Source organism: Zalophus californianus, chromosome 1 (assembly GCF_009762305.2).
Source record: "Zalophus californianus isolate mZalCal1 chromosome 1, mZalCal1.pri.v2, whole genome shotgun sequence".
NCBI lineage: Eukaryota > Metazoa > Chordata > Mammalia > Carnivora > Otariidae > Zalophus > Zalophus californianus.
This window is the reverse complement of record NC_045595.1, coordinates 123,078,140-123,104,159: the sequence shown is the minus strand read 5'-3', so window position 1 is coordinate 123,104,159 and position 26,020 is coordinate 123,078,140. Positions and strand designations below refer to the sequence as shown.

General features: G+C 36.0%; 2 protein-coding genes and 1 non-coding gene across 9 annotated transcripts; 2 read left to right on the top strand and 1 right to left on the bottom strand.

The window, feature by feature from the left end:
* The first annotated feature begins 138 nt into the window (after positions 1-138).
* On the top strand, positions 139-24,434 carry EIF5A2 (eukaryotic translation initiation factor 5A2). 6 transcript variants are annotated; one of them, XM_027584050.2, is made up of 11 exons: positions 139-285; positions 1,007-1,206; positions 1,741-1,845; positions 7,946-8,077; positions 8,633-8,724; positions 13,656-13,846; positions 14,684-14,764; positions 19,941-20,575; positions 22,152-22,244; positions 22,372-22,560; positions 24,173-24,434. In XM_027584050.2, the coding sequence occupies exons 2-5, from the start codon at positions 1,042-1,044 to the stop codon at positions 8,690-8,692; spliced, it is 462 nt and encodes a 153-aa protein (XP_027439851.1). In that variant the 5' UTR covers positions 139-285; positions 1,007-1,041; the 3' UTR covers positions 8,693-8,724; positions 13,656-13,846; positions 14,684-14,764; positions 19,941-20,575; positions 22,152-22,244; positions 22,372-22,560; positions 24,173-24,434. The 6 variants fall into 6 exon arrangements, with proteins under 6 accessions (XP_027439851.1, XP_027439849.1, XP_027439852.1 ...); XM_027584048.1 differs by lacking the exon at positions 13,656-13,846; XM_027584051.1 differs by lacking the exons at positions 13,656-13,846; positions 14,684-14,764.
* Positions 7,508-7,648, bottom strand: LOC113919099. Its single transcript, XR_003518829.1, has one exon. It is a non-coding gene; the product is annotated as a small nucleolar RNA SNORA67 (small nucleolar RNA).
* Positions 20,497-24,434, top strand: RPL22L1 (ribosomal protein L22 like 1). Of its 2 annotated transcripts, none has more exons than XM_027584058.1 (4): positions 20,497-20,575; positions 22,152-22,244; positions 22,439-22,560; positions 24,173-24,434. In XM_027584058.1, the coding sequence occupies exons 1-4, from the start codon at positions 20,567-20,569 to the stop codon at positions 24,315-24,317; spliced, it is 369 nt and encodes a 122-aa protein (XP_027439859.1). In that variant the 5' UTR covers positions 20,497-20,566; the 3' UTR covers positions 24,318-24,434. The 2 variants fall into 2 exon arrangements, with proteins under 2 accessions (XP_027439859.1, XP_027439860.1); XM_027584059.2 differs by having other exon boundaries at positions 20,533-20,575; positions 22,155-22,244.
* Positions 24,435-26,020: the final 1,586 nt, after the last annotated feature.

The window sequence follows — 26,020 nt, the reverse complement described above, 5'->3', positions numbered from 1 at the left end:
CGCAGCACGTGGGGTTGCCAGGGCGCGCTTCACGTGACTGGGCGGGGCCTCAGGAACATTGTAACCAATGGTAGCCCGAGAGGGCGGTGCCTGTGACGCGCCGGGACCTATCCCGGAAGTGGGGCTGAGGTGGGGGCGGGAAAGGGCGGGGAGGCCGGGGTGTGGAAAGTGTGGCTGCCCCGCCCCGTCTCTTGGAACTGCTGGGGCCGCCACCGCTGCCGCCGCCGCAGCTGTAGGGAACCGGCGCCGGTGCGCAGGCGAGAGGATCTCTTCCCCTGCTGAAAGGTAAAGACAGGGGAAAAGCTGGTGGGGCCGGGACCAGAGCGAAGCAGGGCCGGAGAAGGCGGCGGGAGAAGGCGGCCAGAGCCGAGTCCTGAACGAGGGAAGGAGGAAGGATGGATGGGGGAACCGAGGCGAGCGCGGGACCCGCCAGGGCTCAGGCCCATGCGGGGCCGGGCCCGGCCCGGCCGGGGATGCCGGCAGGACAAGGGGGCGCCTGAGAGGCCGGGGCCACGGCGCCGCAGGCTGGAGGGCGGAGTGCAAGCCCGCTGCCCGAGGGCCAGGTGCCGTTGGCCAAGTCCCGTTATCCCCATCCTTCACGGGGACGTGCGGCCTGGGCTGGGTACCCCGCAGTGGGATAAGGGCGGCGGCGAAGGGCCGGGTGGCGCGGCGCGATGCGGGAAGGTCGCCGGCTCTTCTTGCGGTGGGACAGTGGGGGTCAGGATTTGCTGCCTCCAGCGCGGGTGAGTGCCCAGGGCGGGTACATCCCCCACCCCCAGCGAGCTCATCTGCGACTTCCCTCCCCATCTCCCCACCTCCCCACCAATGGTTAGAAAAGTTTATAAGGAGGCCGGAGTTAGAAAGTGCCCACTATTCTTGGGTGGGTGTTTTATAAATGAAAAAAATCTATTGATCCCATGATGCTTGGTACGTAACCTGTTCGAAATGAGATGTTTCCCTGCCTGCGTTCCCGTTGTTAAAAAGCAAACACAAACTTTTTGCGTAGTTCCCTCGGAAAAGCTACCATCTCCCCAGCCCACCATGGCGGATGAAATTGATTTCACTACTGGAGATGCTGGGGCTTCCAGCACTTACCCTATGCAGTGCTCGGCCCTGCGCAAAAACGGCTTCGTGGTTCTCAAAGGACGACCATGCAAAATAGTGGAGATGTCAACTTCCAAAACTGGAAAGCACGGTCATGCCAAGGTAAGTGCCCTTCCAGATCTCTCTTTGCGTTGGGATTTTGGTCATTTGCATTCCAGTACGGAACATGAGATTTCCATATTTATAACTTTGTAATAATTACATTTTTTTTCTTACCACAATTTCGCAGTGACCAGCTATTGCTTTGAATACTGAAAGGTAGCATTTCCTTTTGCGGCCTTTATAATGTTTCATTAGCTGGTAATTGAAACTTACCTGAATCCTAGTGACTTGGAATATCCAGTTTACAGATGAGAAAACCTGTTCTAACACAACTGCATTTCTCTTATGTACTCTTATAATTGAATTACTGGGCTGTGTATGATATTGGGTCTTGATATGTCATGAAACTGTTTAGTTGTTCACTGCTTCTCAATTCTATGACCACTGCAGTTTTTTTTAAGAAAATAAAATTAGATGACCTTGGAAAGAGAAAGAATCTGTCATGATCAGCTTTGGTATTGTGCTCTTGTGTATATAATGAGTGATATACTTGGCAAAGATTAAACAGGTTTCCTGTTCTCCCTTCTTTGTTAGGTTCACCTCGTTGGAATTGACATTTTCACCGGCAAAAAATATGAAGATATTTGCCCTTCTACTCACAACATGGATGTTCCAAATATTAAGAGAAATGATTATCAAGTGAGTACTAACTTCCTTTAAAATGCTGCTTTGTTTCTTAAAGTTGCAAATACATACTACTATCAACTGTAATTTGACAAAACCTGGTAGTAGTTTTGTAGATTTTTCTAACCAAATATTAGGCACCACCTAGCTTAGAAGTTGGAAAAATAGTGATATTTAACCCTTGTACCTTATCTAGAATTATGACTAATTTGCTGGGTTTTTTTTTTTTAACATTTTTGCGTTTTTAAAAAAGTTGAGCATGTCTTATTATTTCTCAGACCACATGATTGCATATTGTGACTGAATAAGCTCAATGTTTAATGAAACTGCTATTCAGTTTGTTGTAAAATATTTCCAATTTAGATAACTCCCTCCTGGATGTTTTATTTCTTTTTACTTCTCAAACCCAAGACTTTTAAGAAATCATTGGAATTCATGTTCCAGCAACCAAGTTTGTGTATTAATGATTGTGAATCAGAATTTGGTATTCTTAAATAGGGAAGTAAGTTGAAAGCCATTAATATAAAGAAAGTATATGGCCACTACATGTGGTTAAGAAAATGCAAAACTATGTAATTGTTTCATTTACATTCAGTGACCATGCTGTGACCTTTAGTTGAATTATAGGTATAGACTTCCAACTTTTAGTTCCAATTATGCATTTGGATAGGTCATGTTTAATGATAGCATTTTGTTGTTTTGGAGTATTGGTGGTAACCAAACCATTGACCTCATAGGATGTAGGAGCTCAAATTAATCATAACTAAAGTCTTTCTTGTAAGTCTTCAATCTCACTGTTAAGCATACTATACATAGAATTCTGTTCGTTTTACACAGTGAAAAATATATGTGTGACACTTAGATTTTTTTATTCTTTTTAAACTGATTTCTTACTATACCTTTTATTGTGTTATATAATTTTTCAAGCATGTTATCATCAACTGCAATTAACATATGATTTCCTTTTACTCTTGTCCACATGTAAAAATATTTTTACATAGTTTTAATCTGGTAAGCAGTTTTATATTTTCACTTTCCCACTTATGTTTTCTAGGTTGCTTTGGAGTCTTTGTAGAAATTTGAATTGTCTTATTATAACAATAGCATATGGGTTTTTTTTAGTCAGACAGTTGGGTTTGGATCTAGTTCTGTCACTTTCTAGCTGGATGACCTTATTTAGACATGGCTTATAGTGGGTGCTCAATAAACATTTGTTAAATGCATAAGGCTAAGCATACACTTTTCTTTTGCCAAAAATGGATGTCTGTTTTCATCCTTGACATGTGAATGCTTTGAATGTTCAATATTCATTATATACATTAATATGCATTCAATATAGAACACTTTTGTCTTTGAGTGTTTCAGAAAGATAATATCAGTGATTCATCAGTAATTATTACTATGATCAAATTAATCATTGATTGAAGCTCAAGATTTAACATAAAGGAAAAATTTGGTTTGGGTTTTATTTAGGGATACAGCAGGGTATAGGGGAATGAGATATGTGAGCACAAGATTTTAAATAAAAACAAGACCACTAACAGTGTCAAGTCACATAAGGAGCCTTAGGCAAAAAGGAAAAATCAGTAACTCAAATTGTCTTTATTTAAAATTTTGATATTTTGTTCATGGAATTTTTGTATTCTAATTTTCTTTTTTTCTTTTTTTTTAAAGATTTTATTTATTTATTTGAGAGAGAGAGAATGAGAGATAGCGAGCACGAGAGGGAAGAGGGTCAGAGGGAGAAGCAGACTCCCTGCCGAGCAGGGAGCCCAATGCGGGACTCGATCCTGGGACTCCAGGATCATGACCTGAGCCGAAGGCAGTTGCTTAACCAACTGAGCCACCCAGGCGCCCTTAATTCTAATTTTAAAATATTTGTTTGATCACTGATGAATTTTTTTGGTGCCACCTTAAATTTTGCACTCAAAATTAGTGCCTCACTTGCTTTATCCTGTTTCAGCCTTTGGTATGTGGTCTACACTGTATCATGGATAATAAGAGAATGACTCAAGCCAGACAGGCTGGGTCCCAATCCTTACTTTAACACTTATTAATTATGTGACCTTAGCTGGCAAGTTACTTAACCTCTCACCTTTTTTTCTTTATTTATAAAATGAGGATAGGAATAATAAACTCCTCATGGGATCATTGTGAGGTTTAATTAGTTATTACTTAGAGCAGTGCCTTGCATGGTAAGTACTCAGTAAGCACACCCCTTCGTTATCAAGTCAGCCTAGAATACTTATTTCTGTTCATTTAAAAAATTTAGCTCTGTGAGCCTTTTCAATGATATTTATTGTGCTGTGGTGGTCTTCATGCACCTATCCACACCAAATAAATACAAGGTATGAACCTGGAGTTGGGAGGAAAAATTTCTATCAAAGACAATATTGGAACAATTGGCAAATTTGAATGGACTATATATTAAATAATATTTTAGCAATACTGTATTTTTTAACTTTGAAAAATAAGCTGATTATATGAGTTTGTCTTTTTAGGAAAATACACAAATATTTATTGCTAAAGAGTCGTGATGTTTAAAACATACTCTCAAATGGTTCAGTAAAAAGAAGAAAAGAATAAGAAGGTATATTGTATGTATTTTATGTATTCCTATACACAGAAAGAGAAAAAATGCACATGTTAAATGTTAACAGTGGGTGAGTCTGGGGAAAAGATAGGGGATTTTGATGTATTACTTTTGCACCTTTTCTGTATATCTGAAAATTTTTAAATAATTTATGTAAGAAGGTAAAATAATTTTCATTATTCTATTTTTCTATAGTTTAGTTTTATTTTTGAAAATTTTAATTTTATTTCACATAACAATTTATTTTAATAAGATGTTTAATTTTTAAAATATGTTGTTTTACTAGATGTTTTATATTGTCTATACATTTTTTATTTGAAATGCTTTTTCTTTCATCCTATAGTTTAACTCATGAATTCTTAACTCTTTAGAAATGAAAATCACCATTATATAAATAAATACCAAGTATCAGTATTATTATATGGCTTTTATGTTTCCGTCACTAAATGACAGTGGAACTTTTAATTCTTGAAATAGACAAGTTCTACTTCAGGGAATTGCTAAAAGGGCCAAAATCAAAAAGATCTATCTTGTAAGCCTGTGGCTAATTGTTTAAAATAATACAATAAATGGTGTTGGGAAAACTGGACACCCACATGCAAAAGAATGAAACTAGACTATATCACACCATACACAAAAATTAACTCAAAATGGGTTAAATACTTGAATGTAAGACCTGAAATCATTGAAGAAAACATTGGTGGTAAGCTTCTTGACATTGGTCTTGGCATTAAGTTTTTGGATCTGACACCAAAAGCAAAGGCAACAAAAGCAAAAATAAACAAGTGGGACTGCCTCAAACTAAGAAGCTTCTGTACAGCAAAGGAAACCATCAAGAAGATGAAAGGCTGTCTACTGAATGGGAGAAAATATTTGCAGAACACATATCCAATAATATCCAAAATATATAAAGAATCCAACTCAATAGCAAAAAAAAAACCCCAAGCAATTTGACTTAAAAATGGGCAGAGGATTTAAATAGACATTTTTCTGAGGAAGAGATACAGATGGCCAACAGGTACAGGAGAAGAAGTTCAACATCACTAATTGCCAGGGAAATTCAAATTAAAATCACAATGAGATATCACCTCATACCTGTTAGAATGGCCATTATCAAAAAGACAAAAAGTAATGAGTGTTGGAGAAGATCTGGAGAAAAAGAACCTTCATGCACTCTTTCTGGGAATGTAAATTGGTGCAGCCAGTATGGAAAACAATATGGAGGTTCCTCAAAAAATAAAAGTAGAACTACCATATGATCCTGGTATACCACTTCTGGGTATTTATATGAAGAAAATGTAAACACTAATTTCAAAAGATATATGCATCCAGAAGTTCATTGCAGCATTATTTATAATAGCCAAGATATGGAAACAATCTAAATGTCCATTAATGGACAAATGGATAAGATGTGAGATATATATATATATATATATCATACATCATATATACATACATACATACATACATACATACACAGTAGACTACTACTCAGCCATCAAAAAGGAAATGCTGACATTTGCAACAATCTGGATGGAACTTGAATGTATTATGCTAAGTGAAATAAGTCAAAGAGAGAAAGATAAATAGTATATGATTTTACTTACACATGAAATGTAAAAAACAAGTGAACAAAAGCAAAACAAAACTTATAGAGCAGATTAGTAGTTGGTTATTAGAAAGGAGGGTGGTGGGAGATGAGTGAAATGGGTAAAGGGGGTCAATTGTATGGTGACAGATGGTAACTAGACTTATTGTGGTGATCACTTTGTAGTATATACAAAGATTGGTATGATCAAAAAAAACTGCACTTCTGCCTCAACCTGCTTGTTTCCCACTTCTACCAACCACATTACAAATGTTTGAGTGATGTAAAGATGAATTTAAAGTATTTGTGGTTGCATTGTAGGGTAGTTTTTTGTTTTTGAGATTTTAGACATGTGCAAAAGCTGAAATCTCTTGTTGGGGTATCTGTGGAAAGCCATAGCCAGATTTGGTTGGTAGTGCTGTAGAAGAGAGCTTTGAAAACTATGTCTGTGGTAGTTTTCAATTTTTTGAAAAATTTGAAAAAAATTTTTTCAGTTTTTTTTTCAAAAAAAACGAATTATAGGGAGGTAAGGATCATATCTGTGACCCCTTTTGTAGTTGTCAATGTTCTGAACAACTGCCTTTTATAAAATCTGTTAGAATTATAGGCATACTGATGGTGTACATGCTTTGAGAATAAATGAGTACAGCCTGGCCATTTCCTCATTCCTATAATAAAAAAAAATTGAGTGATATCAAAATTGTGCCTTTTTGAAGGTTAGACTGGGTTTGTCTCATTAATATCATCAACAAGCTAGTGTTTGTCTTTTAAAAAATCTAATGTCCTCATTGAACTGAAGACCAAAAGTTTTCCACTGAAGTTTGTTCATAATCAAATTATAAAACACATTGTAATCATAGAAAACTAAAATTAATTTTATGCCCATTAATGGGAAAACAGTTAAATCAGTTACAATCTATCTATGCAGTTGTGAAGCGGTTAAAGAGACTAAAGTAGGTCCATAGTTTCCAAGTTGGAGAGATTTCTAAGACATACTGTTAAGTGAAAACAACTTGCTGAAAAATACCTGTAATGTCCCATTTATTTTTGTTCTTTTGCCTCAAAAAGTACATTTATTCAAAGAAAAAAAAATGACAAGATGTCCATCCCATGGCTCCCTTCCCTCCCCACTCCTGCTTCTCTTCAGCTTCCCATGGACTGAACCCTGGGTAGGGCTAGATAGCCGGGCAGCCCCTCAGATGAGGTCAGCAACAGTGAGGGGCATCTCCTCAATGGAGGTGTTGTAGAAGGTGTTGATGTCTTGAAGAGTTCTCTTGTCATCTTCTGTCACCATGTTAATGGCCACACCCTCACAGCCGAGTCATCCACCATGACCAATTCTGTGGATATAGTTTTCCCCTTTGGTGGGAAGGTCATAGTTGGTGACTAAAGAAATCTGCTACCCATCAATGCCTTTGGCCTAGTGTTAAGGGAGAGGACAACTTCAGCATGTGAATGAGAAGAGGGCACAATCTATCCAGAAGGGATTGAAGTATATGTGTAGGTAGCCAAAGGAAGGCAAAGGGAAAAACATCCCTTCTCCCCCAACAGCCTAAGGCATGCCAGATTTATTCCAAGTTGCTACTTTCCTGAAGAGGGGCACAAGCAGGCCCCTTGGAAAGGGAATCACTTTAGATTCCCATTTATTTTTTTTAAAGCAACCATATTTGTATTGTGTACATAAATGTGAATTCTTCAGGACATACTATGTATATAGATTTGGGGGAAGGTGGTGTGCAGGAGGAAGTGAACTTACACTTTTAGTCTATACATCTTTTATACTTTTATATGTTTAACATTTTTAAGCTCTAAGAGTATATTAATGTATTACTGTGCAGCTGTACAAATTAATGTGGATTGCAACTGAACTATGTAAATACTACAAAGAGTGAATATAGTCTAATCAGTGCAAATGATATAATTTCTTTTAATAGCTAATATGCATTCAGGATGGTTACCTTTCCCTGCTGACAGAAACTGGTGAAGTTCGTGAGGATCTTAAGCTGCCAGAAGGTGAACTAGGTAAAGAAATAGAAGGAAAATACAATGCAGGTGAAGATGTACAGGTAAAGACCTATGGGAAGATTGCTTTTTATAAAAACTTTGTCCTAATCTAGTTAGCAAAAAATGCCAACTATGAAATGTAGTTCTTAAATACTGCTGAAATTGAGAATGATCTCTATAAGACAGTTTTCCCATGATACCCTTAGAGACCCATTACCAAAGAAAGTATCAAAGTTCACTTTTTGCTAGGTAGACACTGCCAGCCCCAAATTTGTTTTGAAGATCAGCATATGAGCTATTAAGTATGAAAAAGGATGTTATGGGAATACTAAAGCGTGAAGGTGATTTACTCTGTTATAACTCTCAGAAGTATAATATCTAATAAGTACTGAGGCATTTATAGCTCTTTTTTCCCTGTTCCCTGGAAGTTACCTTAAAAACCACAATTTGAGAAATTTTACTTCAGAAAACTATAAAGAAAATAGATTATCTGGACTTAGGATACCTCTTTCCAAAGTCAATGTGTATAAAATATCCACAAATATCCAGTATATAATAAATTAAATATATATGTATTGCTTTCTGAATAACTTTTTGCCTTCATTTTTCCCTTCTAGGTGTCTGTTATGTGTGCAATGAGTGAAGAATATGCTGTAGCCATAAAGCCCTGCAAATAAATGGGAACATCAGGCATGAGCAAAATGTTTAGGTCTGGATCAGCCACAGATCTAAAGTTTGGTTCTAAGTTGTCACCAAAGCTATGGCCTTCATAAGCAACCTCATTTCTTTTTTAATTGTTTTGAAATAATTGTGCTGAATTAGTTTTGCAGGCAATTGGTAATTTAAAATAATCAAGCTGTGTAATTCTGGGTTTTTTTAATTTTGTAGGTGTCTTCCTTATAACTTTGTTGCGGTTTTCAGTGAGTCCAAGAAACAGATAAGATGGCTTTAGCAGATATGATTTGTCTGAGCAAATCATTCCTGAATTTTAGTTGATAATAAACCAGGGTTTTAAATCAGACAATGTAGCATCTAGTGGTATTGAAGTACCACATTTAAGTTGAATTGCTCTGTAATAATTTCAGACTTAATAGAGAATAAGTAGATTATGGATTGGAATTGTCACAGCTTCAGCCTGTGTATGGCAAGAACAAGTCCTTAAACAGAAATCATGTTATCAAAAAGTGTCGGTTATCTTAATAGGCATGTGCAGCCACCTGTATTACCTGTATTACCTCAGTCACACTTTTCTTTGCCAAATTGTTGGAGGACTAAACATAACCTTCTATGTAGTAATTTTGATACCTGCTTGTGGTTGACAGGGAGGCATTGAACTGTTGGGTGACTATTCTTAGCTAGTCAGATTGTAAAGGAGTCTGCAAGGGACAGTGGCACAGGTGTTGGTTAGAGCTATAGGTCTTTACTGGAGGCCTGTGTAATCAGCATAAAAATAGGAAGTTTCTAGTTATGTTTTTGCTTTTCCCTTTTGTTCTCTCTCTGTACTTAAAGGAGTGACCTGCTTTCTAGGGTACGATATAGTGCTTTTTATTACTTACGTTGAATAAATTGTTGGTATTTATAGTAGTCCCTCCTTTCCAACCATTTTTAAGGAGATTTTTTTTGACATTAAAGTATTTAGTTGTCAGACAAAAACTGGAAATTCTTACTTTAAATTGATTTGGAACATTTGTTAAATTTATGTATACTTTTTCTAAAGTGAAATGAAAGTAAATCATGGAAGAAGAGTTACTTTATGTGATAAGTATTATTTTACTTATTTTAAGAAGTACATGTATTTTTTCTGATTGTTATGTACTTAATTCAGTTACTGGTATGAAACATAACTAGGAAAGAGTTCTGCAAACCGAATTATTTTAAAAACTATTCTAGGAGACACAGCTACATTTCTCTTTAGTCTTTTGGATCATATATATCTTATTTCCAGGACTCTGGACATGGTCACAGGGTTTGTGAGGACCTTTGACTTAATAACAATCATATTGAAATGAAACTTAGAACAAAATCATTACTTCAATAATACCTTCATTCTCTAAGACTGAGTATGAGACCTTTCCCATCATCCCTTGATCTCTGAAAGGCCTTTGTTTCTATCATCTAGAGGAAAACACATATGATGCTGTAACTGATCTAATCAGTGACTGAATATAGCAGTAGGAATAGAAGATTCCAAAGGTTTTAGTTACTTAATTTGTGCACATTTTTAAATCTTGTATTGGCTTCAGCAAACGCATTTGGAAAAGAAACAAGAAATGCAAGGAGAATTCTAAAGCACAAGAAATACTGAGATTGTAGTTAATAATTTTAGTGTAACATTTTAGCTTTTGCCCATCTAAAGCACAATTAGGAATTAGGCTAAATTCTTTCCAGTATTCCGTTTAAATATCTACCACATACTGCTCTAGTTTTTTAGTACTCTGTACTGTGTGTTTTACTTGTTGCTCGTTGCATTGTTACCCACAGGAATCCCGGGAAGTTCTCAATCTGTGCTACTTGCTGGTCACTCATATGACCCCGGTTAACCATATTAGTGTTCTAGTTTACTATGAATTCTGGATTAGCATGCCCTTGTTGTTGTTCCTAACTTGTCAAACTTCACATAAATACATTTTCAATTGTGAGGTAAGCATATGTAAATTATAATAATGCATCTCTATCTTCATACCTTGAATGGCAAAAGCTTTTATGCGTAAATATTTTAAGTACTATAATGAAGTGTAAATACTCTTCTGATATATAATTATAAGTATAGATTTTAAAGATATGGGACTTTATTTTCACATAAGTCAATACATGTTTCTCTAGAATAAAATATTTCCTTTAGTAAAGCTTTATAAATTATATTAAAAGGAAGCAGGTAAACATATTTTTTAACATAGAACAGAAGTGACTTCATTCTTTTTTGACATCAGAAATATTAAAAGTTGACTCCTAGTATTTGTTGTACTTTTCTGTAGCAAATGTTAAATATCACAGGTTACCATGTATAGAGTGTAGACTGTCCTGTTGATAGATTATACAATGATACACCATTTTTGTCTGCAGGCATTTCACCAATTTATATACAGTATAAGCAAATGGAATATTTGTTTCTTTCTAGAGCAAAGTATTTTATTTCTACTGTGAAGACTTTGTTATATCTTATTTGCTACTACAAAGTTGTATACCCTCTGAAATAGATCAAATCATTGCTACTTTGACTTAGCATTTGCATCATAAACATAATATGATGTTTCTTTCATTCTCCCCTCCAAGGGCTGTCTGTCACTTGAAATTGTTGCTAACCAAGCTCTTGAATCCGTTACCATTTATGGTACAAAATTCTGTACCAATGCTTTATAATGATTACCAAAACTCTCCTGCAGCCAGAGCATGATATCTTTAATAGGAGATGCTGTAATAAAATGTTTAGGCTATAAAATTTGGGGACACAATTTTTCATTATAGCACAATGTGAGTATGTGCATATGCACACATAGCTTTGTATGTTTATTCTTTTTACAAAGTCCTTCCAACTCTTAAAAGTACTGTAGTCTGGTAGTGCCTCAAATGTTGGTAACTTTTTTTTTTAATTTACAACTTTTCCAGAATTTGTTTTTGTAACTTCAAAGTTTCTCAATTAGATTATTTCTAGTTGAGCTGTAATTTGAATGCATTGTTCTCAGGGCTGTTTGTGCTAAGAGCTGAAGTTGCATTATTTTAAAGCTAACTGCCTGAAAGTATATTGCAAAATTTTCCCAAATCGTAATACAATGATACATGCAAATAAAAAAATCCTTAACATCAACATACTTAACCTATATGCTAAGTATTAAAGAAAAAAATGGGAACATTGGTAACATCTATACTGGAATCTTGCCATATTTTTTTCATTTTAGAATAGAATTTGGTAGTCTTACCTTAGAACTCAAACCTTAATGATGTATCTGAAAGCATTCCTTTGGCATGGACCCCAAAGGTAGTTTTTAGAGCCAGACAAAGTTGTAGTGGTTCTCAAACATATTTAGGGACAATAGATCAAAAATTCATAATGCTTTTTTGTGTACATGAAAATGTTTACATACTGAATTCTATAATATGAACTGGAAACAAATTTACTATGAGAAAATGTGGCTCTTAAGCAGTATAAGAGCAAACTATAAGCATATTTCCATAAACTGTATGTTATACTGAACTGATCAACAGTTTAAAATTTTCTAACTTAGGTATAATATTTTATAGTTTTTAAGCCTTTTTTTCTCCTAGCATTCAGAGAAGTATAGACAACAAAGGCTATGAAAAATTTATTGTGGAAAAATCTTAAAATTGAGAAAATTCAATCTATTAACTTTAATCTATTAAATTTTTTCCCCTGAATTGGATATATGGCATCATTATTTGATTTTAGCAGGGAACATTTGGATTTAGCTTATGGAACACAGATGTTCTGTGAGAACATGACTTGAAGTCACTATATAATGTTTCTCCATTAAGTATACATCTGGACATCAACTTAAGTACCAAGTGAGGTCAAGTGCCTGAAAAGTGCTGCCTACATCTAATTAGCATGTTTTCCTTATGTGAAAGATGCATCTTATAGCAATGCATATCAGGCTTTCACCTGCTAGAAACATACTTGTTGCCAAACTTTACCAACCACCACTCTTCCTCTCGCCTTAGAATTGGGTGAAACCCCTATTTTACAATTGAGAGAAAGGTTCTTTTATTTATATGAAGTCCCTAAAACTATTTCTTGGCGTTGGTAGACTTAGATTTATCTTAGGTTGAGATTATATTTTTTAAAAACTCTAGACATTAAACTATATTCAGTGATGACTGTACAGCTTCTCATAAGTCATAGTTATGATCTTTCTTGAGAGGAATTATTACGGTTAATACCTAATAAATAAGCACTCTTGTGCTTGTTATAAAATATAATGCAAATTACTAGTTCTATGCTAGTATAATGAAAATGACTAGTTCCGCACTATTATGTACCTGTGTTCTCTCCAAAAAGGAAATAGTTGAAATGGCATTGTTTAATCCAGTGGCACTTTATTAGTAACACATTTTATTTGTTTTAGGTATAAAAGAATTCTTGCTTTTATCTACCGAGACTCATGTTTTAGCTAAAACTTTAAAATTGTAAGACCTGTAGTATGGATATTATAATTGTGCATTTTACATTTCAGAAATGGGTAAAATTCAAATATTGTCTTTGGCTATACTAAAATGTTGAAATTCTTTATATTATAGATGATGAACATCAATTATAACTTTTTGTTACATTAAGATATATTTGTCTGGTAACTACATCAGTTATATTAAATAAAAATAAAGTTAACTTAATAGCTTGCCCTATTCTTGTACATATATATTCCTAAAACTATTTTCATACTAGAAAATAGTATGGATTAAGGTATTTAGCACTATTAAAAGAAAATGTCACTTGTTTTTACCATGTTTTTATAGTCTAGGTCCTTACTAGAAAGCACCTAGCTTTATGGCTGAGAATGTTATTTTTTAAATTTTTAAGTTTTTAATATTTTTAAAATATGTAAAATAGTCCCATGGTTCAAAATTCTGTAATTACAAGAGTAAGAACATATTCCCATCTTCATCCTTTTCCTTGCATACTTCCAGAGACATTTAATGTAAGAGCAGTTTATGGTCCCTCCTCTACCCCTGACCTGCCAGACTCAGGTGTTCTCTACCAGCATTGCTGTTCTCTTTCCACAATGATATGAATGGTGTGATGAGTCCCTGAAGCAAACCCTTCATCCTTTTTCCAAGCCTATGTGTAATCAACACCATCTGGACATTTTCATCCTTAGGTGGCTCAACCATTTCTTCCTTTTACACACTGTACCATTCTAGAACATTTCCCACTCCAACATGTGAGCCATGCCAAAAGACTACCATGGCAGTTGTAACCTCATATCCATGGCCAGTATTACTGATATCCATACCCTTCCAAATCCAGTGAGATAATTGTGCAATACACAAAATACCAGATTAGAGTCTTCCAGCTCTTAGTCCTACTCTTTTTGCCATTTGCAGATACCAGTAGCCTGGTCTCCCAGAGGGAGGCATGGGAGGAAAAAGAGTGAAAAGGCTAATTATTTGTTATGTGTCAACTGTCTTAATCTCCTCTCCTCCATCCCCAACCTTATAATTAAGCATTCTATCCAAATAGGAGGTGTCCTGTAGAATTGCCACATTTAGAACTCCTACTGTCTGTCTAAAGTGTGTGCTCCCCTGGGAATTTAAAACATCTATAGGCATACCACAGAAATATTGCAGGTTTGGTTCCAGACCACTGCAATAAAGCAAATATCAAAACAAAGTGAGTCAAATGTTAAATTTTTTTGTTTCCCGTACATATAAAAGTTACGTTTACATTATACTGTAGTCTGTTAAGTGTGCAATCCCATTGTGTTTAAAAAGGCAATGTACATACATGAATTAAAAAATACTTTATTGCTAAAAAAAATGCTAACCATCTGAGCTTTCAGCAAGTCATAATCTTTTTGTTGGTGTAGTTTTGCCTCGATGTTGATGGCTACTGACTGGTCAGATTGAGTGTGGCAATTTTTTAAAATAAGGCAACAATGAAATTTGCTGCATTGATTAATTATTCCTTTCATAAACTATTTCTCTTCTCTTGATAGCATTTTATGTAGTAGAACTTCTTTCAAAATTGGGAGTCAGTCCTCTGAAACCTCAAACACTGCCGCTACTGTATCAACTAGGTTTGTTATATTCTAAATCCCTTATTGTCATTTCAGTAATCTTTACAGCATCTTCACAAGGAGTAGATTTCATCTCAAGAAACCCATTTTCCTTGCTCATCCATAAAAAGCAATCCCCAATCCATTAAAGTTTTATGTGATTTCAGCAATTCAAATATAATAATGAAAAAGTGAAATATTGTCAGAATTATCAAAATGTGTCACAGAGATATGAAGTAAGCAAATGGTGTTGGAAAAAATGATAGGTTTGCTGGACTCAGTTGCTATAACCTTCAATTTGTTAAAAAAACAAAAAACAAAAAACACCAAAAACCAATACCTGTGAAGTGCAATAAAGCAAAGCACAAGATGAGGTATGCTAATATTCCCATGATACATTCAGCAGGATCAGTTGCAACCACTGAGTGTGTTTTGGGTAAAAAGGACCACCTACAAGGTTACATCAATTAATTGTCCAATTTGAGATTTATTTCTGGATCCAGTCAAAATAATTTTGCGGGCACACCCCTGGGGACGTCCCAACATCACAATGACTTGTGTCCAACCTCAGTTGCCATCAGATCCCTAGCACAGATTCTAATTAGCAAAATGAAAGCTCACCTACCTAACACTGATAGTATGTCTGCCCTTCTTTGTTCACAATTATGTGTATGAGTTTCACTTAAAAAATTGCTGTCCTCTAGTTCATTTTAATTGCTGTGCAATCAATGAGATAAATCTTTTGGAGATATTGCATACGTATCACTAACACCCTGATGTTAGAGAACATACCTTCCTTTCAAAGGCAAATGGAGGGACACCTGGGTGGCTCAGTCCTTAAGCGTCTGCCTTCAGCTCAGGTTATGATCCCAGGGTCCTGGGATCAAGTCCCACATCGGGCTCCTGCTCAGTGAGGAGCCTGCTTCTCCCTCTCCCTCTACTGCTCCCCCTGCTTGTGCTCTCTCTCTCTCTCTCTCTCTCTCTCTCTCTCTGACAAATAAATAAAAATCTTAAAAAAAAAAGGCAAATGGAAATTTCATAATACAGAATAGGGCACAAAGAGAACAGTAGTTTCTATAAGGTAGAAATATTTAAAATAACACTCTGATACCAATTCCAAGTGAAATTAAAAACAAAATTGAAAAATAAAACTCTTCTACCTGGAAATTTAAGGACCTGTTACGTAATTCTGTGTTGAAAGGGGAACTACAAACAAGCAATTCCTGAAAGACAATGATAGTGAAAACACTATATATCAGAATCTATATAAAGCAGTAGAAAAAAAATATGTAGCCTTCTTAACATCTATATCAATAAAAATGAAAGAATGAACATAAGTGAACTTAAAGTCCTAAATCAAACTAGAAAAATAACAGCAAGATAAACCAAAAGAGAGCACAAGAGAAGAAATGATAAAGATAAAAGCAGAAATTAGTGAGGTGAATAGAAAAATAGCACATTTAAAAAATAAAATTCTGGTCCTTTGAAAAATTAACAAAACAACAAATCCCTGGCTGATTTATTTAAGGTGGAGGAAGAAAACACAAATAGAAAAAATGAGAAATACTAGGAGGAATGACTAATAATGCAGAGGAAATAAAAATAAAACATTCAAATAAATTTGAAAATCTAAATGATATAATTTCTTAGGAAAATGTGGTTATTAGAATCAACCTCAGTAGAAATAGCCTAAACAGAACAATTTTAATAAAATAAAGAAATGAAAAGGTTATCAAGAAACCATCCCACAAAGATTTATAGATGTAGATATAGATGGAGGGAAAGAGGAAAAACAAATGATAAATTAATGGGGCAAAGTGTTAATAATAGGTAAAAATATGAAAAAAGGATATATAGATACATGTATGTATCTTTTGTCCAGATTTCATGTATTTATGTGTATGTGTGTGTTCTTTGAACTATTTTCATAATTTACAATTTTAGGTACAGTAATTATTTCTAAAACTTAATTCAGAAAACATGTATAGTACCATCTAATTTTTATAAATGAATGTAATTACTTGTGTAATCTGAATGATTTATATTTATACATTCACATTCACAAACATGCCCACAAAGCATTAGCCATTTCCAAACAAGTGGGATTTTAGATATTTTTATGCATTATCTTTTTTGTTTCTCTGTATTTGTTTCCATGAGCATTTCTTTTGACTTAAGATACTAATTTTGTTAATTTAAGAAGTTCCTTAAAGCAATGTTTATAATAGTGTAAAAGTAGAAATAATTTAAATGGCCACCAATAGATGAATGACAAGCTAAAAACAAGACAAAAATGATAAAAATTAAGCAATTAAAAAAGATACTTATTCTCATTTTAAAGTTTGATCAATTATTCAGAATTCCTGTGGCACTAACAGGAAAATCTTACTTCTGAAATTGCTATTGTTAGAAATAATGAGAACAAATTATCACTTAAGTTTTTCCTAAATACACACTGAGAGAAAAGATACATTGAAGCAAGCATAAATTTTTAATCATAGTTTTAAATGCTTTCTAATCAAATTAGTAAAGAAAGGACAAGCATTTCAGTTCCTATTGATTTCAGTTCCTATTTCCCCTACCTGGTGCTCTTAACTTTCATTTATGAGTATTTGACAAAGAACATTCAAGGTTAGAAGAGTTAAAAGCAATATTCTTCAGTGGTAATGAGTTTTCTCTTAGTGCCTCATTGTTTGCACAGTTGGGCTGAACACATCCTTCGTCAAAGCTGTGCAGTTTGCTTCCATAGGACTGTTTGTGCTATAATGTCGTTTGAGTATTATTTTTCTGGAGATGGGTAGTGCTTTCCTATGTTGCATTCTAAGTGATTTCCCATTCACTAATTTTTTCTGCAGCTGTGGCTACTCTCCTGTTTAACTCATCCACTGTTTCTGAGGTTTTCTATTTTTAATTTCTAGAACTTATTTTCTTTAAGTCCTGGCCAATTTGATTGTTCCTGTTTCCCTTAACATATTTTAAATACTTTTAGCTTTTAAATATGTTCAAGACACTTATTTTATATTTTGTCTAATTCCAATGTATATTGGTCTGATTTCATAGATTTTGGGGGGGGTTGATTTTCATTCATAGTGGCTTTTTTTCCTGTGTATTTAGTGATTTTAAAAAAATTGTCAGCTCATACTTCTGTAAGTTTATCACAGGGAATCCTTTGTGCCTGGATCAAAAGTGCATTTCTACAAATAGCACCTGTATTTGCTTCTGCCTAGCACTACCAGTCCAAGCACACTTTAAACAACATTTTTAGATTGAAGCTTTTCCATGCTATTTGAGCTGAGCTCATCCTAGTTCCAGACTTATAGGAGCATGCCTTGTCAATTCCAAAAAATTTTTACTTTCCACCAACTTAATCATACATTAGAAATTATAAAACTGTGTTTTAGCCAGTTTTTCAGGGTGGCTACATATGGAGGGGTTTCTCTGTGAATCTAATCTGCCATATTGTTCTTCTATATTTTATTTTATTGACTTATTCAAGCTCCAGAATCATGTAGATCAAATGACGGAAGTTTATATTAGAAATATATCTCATATATTACAGTATCTTATATTTGAATACCTGGAAAGGCAACTTCCCCTTATTCTAAATTGTCTTGACTCTTTTCAGACATTTAATTCATTTGTTTTAAAATCCATTGTCAAAATTAAAATATCTGGGAGAGGGGTGTTGACAGGCATTGTGTTCATACTGTATGTGTAAAATTTGGGAAGCACTATGTGCAATATTTAATCTTACCATCTGCACATTTCTAGTTAATATTCTTTTTAGGGTTTTCTCCCTAATTTGGAGAAATCTTTTTTTCCCCACTATAGTTTCCATCTAGTTATTTTGAGATTACTAGCTATTTTGAAACACATGTTTTTAATATCTCCTTTGTACAAATGACTTAACAATTCTTTAGGGTTTTTTTTGTTTGTTTGGTTTTGGTCATAAGATGGAAGTCTGCCAAAAACAATGGAAATAAAATAGTGCCTCAATTATTGGCTTATTTTCAAAATAGCTAATAGTGCAAGGATCATTTCTGCTCTGCAGCCGGAGCAGCCCTGAGAAAATGCCAACTGCCTTTTTTCCCCTTAATGTTCGGAAAATAAGTGGAATTATTATGGTTCTTGAGGTAAACAACCAAAAAAAAAAAATCTTCTTGAAATGGATTTCTCCCAGGAATTCAATACCTTTATGCAGACCCTACACATTATATGCTTCATTAAAGCATAGTTTCCACTATTACTAATCGCTGTCATAAAAGATATATACAGTTGTCACTTTCTATGGTCAGTCTCCAAATTAACAACAAAAGTCCACCCCATCCCTACCCCTGACCCCCAGTATGATAGTTTCACCTCCATATAAAAAATTGCAAAACATTGAGAAGCATATCACTTTTCTGATCTGATGTCAACTTGTAATTCTTCAAAGTTCAAAAGCTATTTTTTCCTTTTGTCATCTAAACTGTCACCATCCCACATCCACCCTCATGTGCTTTGTCCATTTTAGTAGTTAGGCCTCAGCAAACATTCATTGAATTTTAATTGGGAAGCATTTTGGATGGAAGTCAAGAGTCCTAGGGTGTCATGAGCACACTATAAAGGTGCACACATGAGTTATGTCTTTCCATAATGGCAGCTTTTTTCAATCATAAAGCAAGGTTAACATAATTATAAAGCAGGTTCAGGATTCCAAACTCAATGACATTCATTAGTGTTTAACTTGTTTTCTTACACATCACACAAATTAAAGCACAAGAGAATCACATAACAAGATAAAACAAGGGGTAGGAAGTTAAATGAACCAAACGCAGTCATTTTGTGAGTGTGCAGTTGAGATAAGGCCTCCCTTCGGTCTAAGTCAGCACTCAGCACTTGGTACTTAAATATGTTCAAGCGGTGAAGGATCTCTGTTCTGTCCCGAAACCATTTGGGCAGGGTCTTCAGGGCAGTTGCCTTTTTGATGTGGTCAGAAATGAAAGGGTCAGCATCTGGAAAGTCTTGAGAGTTTGCTGCAAAAATCCTCCCTTTTTAAAGGAATTCAATCAGTCTTGGACCTTTGTAAACCTCGTCTGGTTCTGCTGGTTATCAGTTTTTGGTATGGTCAGCCTGCGCTGGCTTCCAAGACATCTGGTCTTAGCTGCAATGCCCTTGGCTGCTTACATCACTGCTTAACCTAAATTCTGCTTCACAGGAGTAACTCCATCTTAATTTCTACTAAAACCCATGATAAAAGTGAAGCAACAGTGAACTCAAGTGAACAAGTAAGCAATACTTTTTTTTTCTTAAGAGTTTTTTCCTCGAGAATCTAGTTTATTTTGGCTCCCTCAGTTATTTCCCTCAACGGTCATTTAAAAAACAAGACTCATAGACAAAACACAAATACAGAAGTAACTTTTTCGCTGTGGGGTCGTAATTACAATGTAAGACAGGAGATCCCAAAGCAACCTGAGAGCCTTGCCCTGATTGTTAAGATCTAGGCGATTAGTGAAAGATGATTCCTCCATCCCTCGGTTGTGTTTATCTGGGAACCACCTCCCGTAACTGCGGAGACCTTTGTAGTCAACGGACGAACGTCGTCATTGGCGGAAAACCCTGAATCATTTTACTACGGCCGCTAGCCGGCGCGCTCAGGAAACCTGACCGCATCCGAAGCCTATCCTCCGCCGCACGCCCGGGTTTCCTGGGTTACGGGCCTCCCCACGCTCTCTTCCGGGAGGCGGCGAGCATACGCTCTCGGCGCGTGACGCAGCACGTTTTGCTATAAGTACGTGGCGCGCGACGGTCGCTTTCTCTTTGATCGCCCGACCGCGTTTCAAAATGGCGCCGGTGAGTGAGGGTGGGATTTGGGTGGGAGTGTGTTACCCCAGCGTAGATGATTTTTGCCATCTAGCAAGTTGGGGGATCTCATTTGAGATAAAGGGAGGGTAGAAATGGAGACTGGGTCAGGAACACAAGCACGATGTTAAGGTTCTCAGTTGTTTTTTCGAGACACCTGGCGACTGCTATGCGGTCTAGTGGAGTTCTAGGTGGGCCCGGAGTTTGGATGAGTGGCGCTGGCAGCGCAAGGAAGGAGGTACAACGATGAACCGGACTAATGGGACAGCATTGGGCCATTTCTTTTCAATCTCGCTTCTAATAATGCCAATGCTAGCCTATTCGTTTGCGCTAGGAAGGAGATTGGGTAATCGGACCGGTCTGATGGCCTTGCCAGAGCGAAGGGAGCTCCGAGGCTACCAAAGTTTCAGAGAACTTTGGAACTAAGTTGAGGAAGAAGTTTCTTTAATTCCTCATGAAGAAACTTTTTAAAAAGATAAAAGTCAGGACTCGCAGATGTAAAAGCGTGCACCAAAGATATTATGTTCTTAATTAACAAGGGAATCAAGATATTTAAAACCAATCCAAAGAGCATTTGAAAAGGTAGGTATATGTCGACAATTTACCAGTTCTAAGTTTTGGATATTTGGGGCGGGGGGAGAGGGGTACAAGTTACTCGGCTACTTAAAACCAAACTGGCATTAGTACCTGGTGTCCCTGGGGTGGATCTAATTTGGAGATGGCATCCTCTGATACTGATTTGTCTGTTTTCAGTATATTGTCTGAATGTAAATGATAGTAGCCACAGCAGCATTTTACTTGGATAGCCCGATTATGTGTATTCGTCTAAGTTTTGGGTATGAAAAGCTAAAGTTACATAATTTTTTCAAATTGAAAGTCTTTACAGGACCTAGGGTCCCCCTCCCCTCTCTCACCTATAACAACATAAGGATTTAATTCTCTAGACTTGAGTGGATAGAAGATCCTATTCTGGCACATAATTGAGGTTGGGCAAGGTAGTGTATACTACCTGTGTCCCATAGGGCCTGGCCTATGGTAAACAGTATCTGATAATTTAAAATTGAATGTCAGTGGTCTGGAAAATATTAAAGGCCCATAAAACTTAACTTGATGATTGGAAAAGAATGGGCTTCATTAGACATTCAGTGGGTTTCAGTTTTAATTTACAGTAGAAATTAGATTGATCCTTATATTAATCTTCTCTGGTTGTAAATACAGGATTCTTTGGAATTTACTGATGAAGGGAACTAATAGTGGCTTGCCATATGCTTCGAGCTTTCTTGAGTATTGCACTTTTGAGACACTTGGACAGTGGGCGGGGAAAATTTCCGTTGGATTTTACAAAAACTTGGTTTAAACCAAGGAGTGTATCTCTTTTCACACAGCCTGAATGAGGAAAAGGGTATATCCAATAGAAATGAAGCAATTTTTTAGAATTTTGGACCATTTCATATATATATGTATATAACATCACAGTACATGTACATCTTTGGGCTGCTACAGATTTTAAAGTTTTGTATATAAAGTGAGCAAATTGAATAGTTGTAATTATGTTAACTATCTGTAGCAGAAAGACAAGAAGCCTAAGAAGTCAACCTGGAAATTTAATTTGGACCTTACCCATCCAGTAGAAGATGGAATTTTTGATTCGGGAAATTTTGTAAGTATCACTCTCCTCAGCTTGTTTTTATCATTGTAACAGAGTTCTTTTTTTTTTTTTTTTTGTAACAGAGTTCTTAATGATTAAAGTATGTAATATTTGATTTTAACCTAAGCTCTATTCCTAGGGTACCTTCCCTAGTGACTATCTAGGGTTTTCTTCCCTAGTTTTGCATGTTTTCTGTTTTAAAATAGGAACAGTTTCTACGGGAGAAGGTTAAAGTCAATGGAAAAACTGGAAATCTGGGGAATGTTGTTCACATTGAACGCTTCAAGAATAAAATCACAGTTGTTTCTGAGAAACAGTTCTCTAAAAGGTTGGTATTTGTTTACCATAATACTTTAGTGAAATTATGGTAATTGTGAATATTTCATAGAATACATAAACCTTGTGTTTTCATAGGCAGGAGTAGATGTGTTGATGATTAGAGAGATACAAACAGAAGTGTTTTGAACTTATTAATGGCCTATGTGAATGGAAAATATGTTCAGTAACTGGGTGAGTTACTTAGGCTGGTTGTCAGTAAGCGTAATTTATTGCTGGAATATAGGCAAGTTATATACAGGGCTCCTGTCCAGTGCATGGTAGTCCCTGAAACCCAAATTATGTATGAACTTTAACAATGTTAAATGTTTTAATATTAGAATATGTTGCAAGAAACATGTCTAATGTGTAACATGAAAGTAATGTCCTAAATTAAGTAATATAAATGTTTTCTTATACATGTGGTTTTAAGGTTTTGGTGGTTTATTTAGTAGAGGCAGCCAGTCAAAGGTAACATTTTGCCAGTTTTAGTTCGTTTAATTTACTAAGTATTTACATGGCAGCACTCTTGTAGGACTGGATAGCCAAACAGGCAAGTACCTACCACTAAGGAGCTTAAATTCTAGTGGAAAGAGACCAATGAAATATTAAGTAGTTGATAAGTGCTGTGTAAATGCATAAAGAGGATTTCAGGGTTGATATTTTTAGATAAGTGGTCAAGAAAATCTCATCGAAATGAAGTGCTGGAGTGAGGCATGCAAATTAGGGAATTCCCAATTGTGGCTGGAAAAGACTGATGGTGGAAGCTGAAGACTACGAACCTGTTGTGAGAATAGGTGAGCCAGTGGTGTTTTGGACTTAAGGAACAGTGCATGTTAGCTGTGGTTATGAATTCACCACTAGGGATTTGGGGATGAAAGGTAATGTTCTCAGGGATCTTCACAGACATGCCCATAATTATTATAAATGCAATGCTGTTAATTGCTGTGTTGAAGGTAAGAGATAGGGCATAAGAATTTGCAGAGAACCTGAGATGGAATGAAGTATTCCTAGCAGAGGGAACAGCGTTAAGAAAGGACAGGGAAGCTCAAGTATTGCTTGATAGTTCAGAATTGATGTAAAGTGTAAATGAAAGAGTGGCTGGAGTGATGAAATTAGACCATGTTTCAAAGCTTTTTATAAGGACTGAGCCATATGTTAGTTGAAATTGTGTCGATAAACCTGTAAATGGATTCAGCCCTGTTGATAGGTTTCCTTTTGTTGATCGTGGAATTGAGGTTAGGGATGTTGATAGTGGTGAAAGGAATGTTGACAATTTAGTACATAATACATTTAAGGAATAAAATTGTTCATTAAAAGGTAATCTGATTATGGCAGTAAAACTGAAGGGGAAACTACTATTGCTCTTACTAGCTTCAACATAAAGGATGTTTATGTTAGGGATATGGGAGAATAGGGTTTGTAGGAGAATCGGCCTATTGTAATTGGGGTTGAATGGCCACCTTATTCTTAGATCCCCAACAACCTTGAACAATGTTGGATACAAATGAAATATTTTGGAGGGAACATTAAAGATGAATGAATACAATTGCATATCTTTTATATAAGCCTTTGCATAGTAGATAATTGTATTTCTTAATGAAATTCATGTCTTTATTTTAAAGGTATTTGAAATATCTTACCAAGAAATACCTTAAGAAGAACAATCTTCGTGATTGGCTTCGTGTGGTTGCGTCTGACAAGGAGACTTATGAACTTCGTTATTTCCAGATTACTCAAGATGAAGATGGATCTGAGTCTGAAGACTAGATGAAGCTGCCCCTTACAGGGTTTTGCTTGTTAATAAAACAAGTGAAGCATGGGAAAGAAAGAAACATCTAGAAATGGACTTTTAGTTTATTGGTAAATAAAAAGCATTGTACTCTGTTTCCGCCTCTTTTATTTAAGTATATGCCATTTACATGATTCTGGGCTTTCCTTTGATAGTAGTTATAAGCAGTATTTAAATAGCTGATAGCTGGTAGAAATTTTTCAGGATTTCTGAAATTCATCCTTTTATGGGTGTCCTCAAGTTAAAGTATGTAGTGTTGTATAGGAAATAATGAAACACTGTATTGGGTATAACTTTATATAGTGAAATACTCAAAATTCTCTTGACAGTCTTAAACGTTTTTATAGTTTGTAAATGCAATTCTGAGTGCCCAGAACAGTTCTTACACATAGGTGCTCTTACTGAGTCACTCCTGCCCTCTGCTTCAGAGATGCTGACTCCTAGTTAGTATAAAAGCTATGGGTGAGCATGGTACTGCTCTAAACCAATGTTTAATTGACTATCAGACATCTCCAACCAGATGCCTTGTAGGTACTATAAATTCAAAACCTTCAAATCAGAACTTGGTATCTTAACAGATCCACTTCTGTGTTCCTTGTCTGTCCACCTCAGCCAGTTGGAATCTCATCTCCTTTCTCAAGCTTCTCCCTGCTGGTAATAATAAAAGTAGTGGTCATCTACTGCTTAGTTCTCAGTGGATGGACCCTTTCCCCCAAATAAAGTAGCCTTTGAGCAAATAGAATGGTTTGGCAAAATCCAGATTGCGAGAGATGAGAGAATAATGGGAGGGAGGTACTGGAGCTGCATCAGTTTTCTGGGTTTTCCAGTAGTCCCAAGTAATGTGTCTCACTTCTACTTTTAACCTGAAAGTGGTGTCAGTACCTCAGATACTTGGGCCATGGGCCCTGATAGCAGTAGAAATAAAATAATGTCTTGGCTATTACAACCTAATGTACAGATTTACATAATTGGTTTGAGGAGTGTTGGGAATAATTTCATCAAGAGTGTCAATTCTCTTGATAATTAAGAACTTGAGGTGCTCCCCAACATTAATGTACTGCTCTAGTGCAGCAACTCCTTTGTTCTTTCCTAGCTGTAATAAACTCTTAACCACCCTGTTTGAATAGTTCATGTTTTCTACGAATAGTTACCAAGATCCTCCTGTCATTCCTTTGTTGAGCATTGTGGATACAAGGGAGTAAAAACAACCTACTAGTATGGTTAGGGAAACACCAAATAATGCTATACAAACTTTTAAGTACAACAAAGAGGAGTTTCTAAAAGCAATTTGATCTAGTCAAGGTGATGAAGTATTTGAGCTGACTTAAAACATGGTAGTAACTGGGTAAAGGGAAAAGGGAGTTTTGGGCAGAACAACATAGGTAAAGTTCTCAGCACTTTGAGAATCTGGTTGGTATAGAGTACATCTGGAATAGAGTGGTGGTTGTGTTGGAAAGGTAAGGTGGAAACCAGCCCATGCAGGACAGAAAAACTTTTTAATCTTGAGAGCAATGGGAAGCTACTGAATTTTAAGTGAACAGTAATACCCAATGAGATGTGCATTTTGAAAAAGATCTATGGCTGCATTGTGGAAAATCGTTTTCAGAGGGGTCATAGTAGATGCAAGGAGACAGGAAGGTATATGGCAGTATCCTGTGGTTATGGTAGGTAGCACCGGGGT